This window comes from Chelonoidis abingdonii, chromosome 19, assembly GCF_003597395.2.
Source record: "Chelonoidis abingdonii isolate Lonesome George chromosome 19, CheloAbing_2.0, whole genome shotgun sequence".
In the NCBI taxonomy this organism is placed as follows: domain Eukaryota; kingdom Metazoa; phylum Chordata; order Testudines; family Testudinidae; genus Chelonoidis; species Chelonoidis abingdonii.
The window spans coordinates 11,092,997-11,098,291 of NC_133787.1; the positions used below are offsets into that span (position 1 = coordinate 11,092,997).

Below are 5,295 nucleotides of genomic sequence, written 5' to 3' on the forward strand. Positions count from 1 at the left end.
TTTGAGGACTTCAATAACTCGGACATAGGTTAGGGGTTGTTATAGAAGTGGATGGGTAGGGTTCTGTGGCCTGCTTTGTGCAGGAGGTCAGACTAGATGATCATATTGGTCCCTTCTGACCTATGAGTCTATGAGCTGTCCTGCTAAGACTGCGTTAAGGGAAAAGGGAAGGCTGACTGTGAGGGAGGAAAGTGGAGGAGCAGAGGCAGCAAAATAGCATTTGCAGTCTCCAAACCAATGAGCAGAGCTGGTCTGAGTTTCTGAAGAATCTATTTAGCACTGGGGGGCACCTAACATTCAGGGGCCTCTCAGCAATAACCCTGATTTCACTCTCCGGCTGGTGGGAAGAGCGAAAGCTTCCGAGTGGCAGCTCGCAGGGTGCTCTATGGGAGAGTACACTAGCTCTGTCTGTCATCTGAGTGTATTTCCAGAGAGTTCAACAGCACAGTTGACCCTCTGATTTAGTTTTTGGGTTACATAATTTTAAGAAGTCATGTGGGAGTTTTTGGTCCAGTAGAAAGAATCCTCTAAAAAGCCAGGCAAATACCAGCTGTTATCTCACACTTTTTTCCAGAAAATCATGCTAGCTGTGTCTAAATTGTCCTGGCTGAAGTTACAATAAACAGCTAACAGAGAGCTCACAGAACATGAAGGAAGATGCAGAATCCTGTCCCCCCTGTGCCTGAACTAGTAGCAGACTGCTAAGGAAAATGGGAAGAATCTGACTGGAAGTTACTCAGAATCATGGGGGAAATTAGTTTGATCATTGTAGACTTTACCTCTTTCTGTTTCTCTACAATGAAGTAGGGGGACTATGCCTCTCTCCCCCTGAAAATAAAATACAATCCGTTCACTGAATGTCAAGTAAACAGCAGCTCTGCAAATAGTGAATACAGGTAGAATGGCATGAATAGTGAAGTTGATACATCTGCAATAGACCTCAAGGGTCACCTACCTGTCTCCTTACAAAGCAGCAGTGCATGGTGCCACAGTATCTTGGCGTGTCTGAGCTATCTTGGATTGAAGATTGAGGGTTATTTTTTTCAGTTGCTGACAGCTGGCACACATCTGTATGGGTAGCAGGAGTATGGTTTACCTGATTTCCCTCCCTCACCTCCAAATATTTGGTGGTATTAAAGCAGGCTAAGTTTTGAAGTACCAGCCCTTACTGCTATCAGCTTAAGTTTTAAGGAAGAGACAGTGAAGATGCAATGACCTACCTGTACAACTCAGTTGCAGCTATCTACATGGAGTGGGATTGTCCTACACCATGTATTTTCTCATAGGAAAGAAAGACTTTGTGCTACAAATGTGAAACTGTTAGTCTTTATCACCAAGCAACCACATCACCGAGACATAAATAGCTGTCTCGCAGTACATGCTTTCTATCCAGCCAGCCATCTACCCAGAGCATTGAACGTTCAGGCAAACAGTCTTCCATCTGGTAGATGGGGTCTGTTCTATGTGTGATTTGTAGGCACCTGCAGATGATGTTATTCCATTGCACAGTGTATATGTATGGAGGGGGGAGGTATCACCACCAGCAGCACCTTAAATTTCACAGGGATGAAAGAGGCCTCCTGTTTAAGGTCTTGCTATAGATGTGCTAGATTATTTGAATTGAATATGATTAAGGTGGGGTTTTTGGCTTGTTTTTGATGTGCAGAAGGGGTTTTCATTTTTTGACAAGTCTTCTGCCCATTGGAGACAACACAAAACCAAAAAACCGCCTCAAACTGCACACTAGATAGTGGAAATCAAATCCAGAACAGAAAGTCTCCCTCAGAAACTTTTCACTGGCCAAGCTACAACTTTTCCAGATGCTCTTTTGCTGTTCACAGGTATTTTCCCCCCATACACTCTCCTCAGATCTTTTGCAAAACTAGCCGTCTGACATAAAGCCAGCTGTAAAGGACTAAAGTGGCTGCCGACAGTAGTAGCATCAGTTCAAAACTTTTACTCAGAGGGGTGCGTGTGTAATTCGTATCTGATCGATTTCAGTGGAGTAAACTGCAAGGGAGCTCTGAACCATGCTCTGCAGATTACTAGGAAGGGAAGAGGGTTTCTAGGGTGGAGGCGGGAGCGCTCCTTGCCCTAGTGACCTATTACTATTAACCAGGAGAGGCTAGAGAGACCCAGCGCAGCTATGATTTCAGCCAGCCTGCAATACAAAACAGGCTGGAAACTGGGAAGTGAATACTGCACTACGGTCTAGCCCCGGGAATGGGAAAGACCCAGTAAAATTGTGCTCTTACCCCCTCCATTTTTGTAGCAGAGGTAGGGAAATCTCCAGACATTGGCCAGGTCCACCGCGAATCCAATGACCGAGAGAAGGAAATCGATCTTCTTGCCCCAGGTCTCCCGCTCCGGCTGCCCCTCGGCGCTGTAGCGCAGGCTGGAGGCGGCGGGCAGGAGGCTGCTGCTGGTGTACTGGACCCCATTCTGCTCCTTCACCAGAAGCAGCTCCACGTCCTTCCTCGGCGGCGACGGCGGCGGCTGGCCGGAGCAGTCCTGCGCGGGAGCCCTCGCCGCCACTCTGCGCTCGGGCTGGCTCTGTTTGCTCATCCTCGCCTTGAACACCCAGAAAGAGAGCTCAGGAGGGGGGTGGGGGAGAAGGCGCTAACGGAAGTGCACTTTCCGCTGGAGGCGATGCTGGAGACGCGGCGCTAAGGCTGCACGTGAGCCGGGGGATCCCGCGCGGGACGGAGCAGGTCCCTAGAGTCCCAAACTCCGGGCCCGCTTCCCCCCGGGAGCGCCGGCTGCCAGGCTCGCGGCGAGCCCGAGCCCCCGCCCCGTGCCTAGGTGAGGCGCGGGACCCGTGCCCAGGCCACCCACCGCCGAGGGGTCCCTGGCATGGGCGCTCCAGGGGCTGCCGGCTCCCTGCCCCGCTCCCCACGTCCCGCTGGCTAAATAGGGAGCAGCCCCAGCCACTCCCCTTGCACCTGAAAATGTCAAACCTCCGCCCGCCCGCGCCACAACCTCCGCCACCCCCCCGCCGCCTCCAGCCAGGCGCCGGTCCTACCGCGGGGCAGAGCCTGGCCCCGCTGCGTCTCCTCCCCGCCGCGCCCGCTGCCAGCGCTCCCAGCTGGGGCCGCTAGCCGCCAGCGCCGGCCAACTTTCGGCTGCCGGAGCTCGGACAGAGGCGGCACCGCCTGGTCGGCAGCGCGGAGTAGTTGAGCAGGGCAAGCGAGGGGCTGGATCCAGCGGGGACGCCAGAGCTGCCGGTGCAGCGCTGTGGCACCACGATGCATTGGCGGCTGGACCCCCCGCCCATCCCCCGAAGCAGGGGGTTAGACTCGGTCTCTGTTTCGTCCAGGGACTGTCTGGATCCGGGGATCCAGGTGTCAGATCGCGGCCACAGGTGCTGGAGCTAGGGTGTGCAGCGCCCCCGGCTTGAAGGGTACTCGGACTTTCCAGTTTGTCTAGAAGGAGGGCTGAGACCATTGAACAGCCTCCCTCGGTCAGGGTATTCGCTGCAGGAGGAAGCCCTGTAAGAGGAGAAGAATTAGGGGACAGAATTAGGGGAACTGGGGTCTGAAATTGTCTGAATCCAGGAGGATACGGGGTTCTCCAGAGCTGATCTGTTGCATCAGGATCTGGGGCAGGGGTATGATTCCTTCCCCACCCCCATAGCAGGGACTAGACTTGTTGTCCCTTTAGGCAGTGGAATTTGGGGTAGGGCCAAACATGGCAGGATCGAACTTTTTTGCCTTTTCCCCAGTGATTCCACTAAGCAGCCCCTGCCCCTGCCCAACTTCAGGTCAGGTCACAGGCCCACTTGTTTGCATACATGCCTCCCCCAGTGAGGGGGGGGGGGGCTCCTCCTGCATTGGGAACAGATTTATAATATACTGGTGCCAGCTGCACTGTGGCAATGCCAGTGTAACCTGAGGAGGCATTTCAGGTGCCTTCTTGAGTTTAGAGGGTGAGAAAGGAGCCCAGTTAGGAGAGGGGGAATGTTTGGGAATGGAAATCCCTCATCCCAGACCTACGTGATCCTCAGCTGCACCTTGGCTCCTACCCCCGATCTAGGCATGGCATCTCAACACTTGCCGAAACTCTCCAGAGTTAGAGCACACTGAGAACACATGGCACCCAGATATATGTAGTTCCTGCCTTCAGCCTGGCAGAATAAATCACACACACAACTCCTCCCCAGCCCCTTGCACACACCCCCAGACATATTGCTCATGCTTCCAATATACACACTGCCCCATGCAGTACCTTACTGCACAGGTGCCCTCTGGAAAGACTCCATCATCTGTGCGCACACACACTACACAACTAGCCTTTATAGAGCGTACATACACTCACAATGTCCTCTACACACACACAGAAGGGGCACATTTACTCCATGCCAGTACAGCCTAGCCCCGTACACCTCTCCATGGCCTGCAGCCTGTAAATGCTCCATCCCGGGTGCACATACCACACACACATTCCTGGGAACCACCGCCCTGCCCCCCCCCTCACTCTCTACAGCTAGAACCTATCAACAAATGCTGCCGTAGGAATAATCACCTTTTCTAGACACACATTCTCCAAAAACATCAGAGCAGGTGCACAACCCCTTCCCCCCTCAATTAGGAGCATCTGCACCTTGGGATTAAAAACAAACCCTGCTTCTAATCTAGTCATAAAGAAACTGCACTCGCAGCCCCACCTTGCAGCGCCCAGAAGCAAACATGCTGGCAAACTCACCAGATGACCCTGAGAAGGGCTCTGTCCCATGTCCTGGCAGCTGGGGGGCAGGGGGCAGTAATGAAGAAGGGATCGCTCTCTCTGGGGTCTACCACACTAGTCCTTCTTTCCTTTGGGGCTGGAAATGCCTCCTGAAGCAGAAGCTGCAGGCGATCTACCAAGGAGCTTTTTAACCCCCTCTCTCCATGTAATTGAATTACTGTCCCTTTGGCTGGTCCCTTCCGGACAAACAAGATAAAATCTTGCTAGGAGCAGATGGGAACACCTTTTTTTCCCACAAATGGGAATTGGAAGGGAGGAGGGGGATTGATCTTGGGTCTTATGAGATTGGGGGCGGGGGAAGAATCCAGGAAGCCCCCACTTATTTTCAATATATGTGATAATTGCTCTTAGGTGGAAAGTGTGGGCAATCTGTCTAATGTAATATCTGCTGCACCCTCAAGGTAAGAAAGTCTCAATTGGATTTTTAAAAAGTTGCTTAATCTTGAATCTGTCTGGATACTGTTATGCCTAATGAGGCCTGACAGCTGTTTTGAGTTACAGGCAGGGAGAAGGGAATATGAAGTGTGGTAAGAAACCTCAGTGGGGCAGAGA

At 52.5% G+C, this 5,295-nt stretch overlaps 1 protein-coding gene across 1 annotated transcript in view; it reads right to left on the minus strand.

The window, feature by feature from the left end:
* SLC6A2 (solute carrier family 6 member 2) overlaps positions 1-4,852 on the minus strand; it is a 110,387-nt gene extending 105,535 nt beyond the window's left edge. Inside the window, exons 1-2 of the mRNA XM_032773512.2 lie at positions 4,702-4,852; positions 2,256-2,571 (exon numbers count right to left, since the gene is read on the minus strand). Coding sequence (XP_032629403.1) covers positions 2,256-2,571; positions 4,702-4,731 — 346 coding nt within the window. The 5' untranslated portion in view covers positions 4,732-4,852. The remainder of the gene's footprint in view (positions 1-2,255; positions 2,572-4,701) is intronic.
* Between the last annotated feature and the right edge of the window lie 443 nt (positions 4,853-5,295).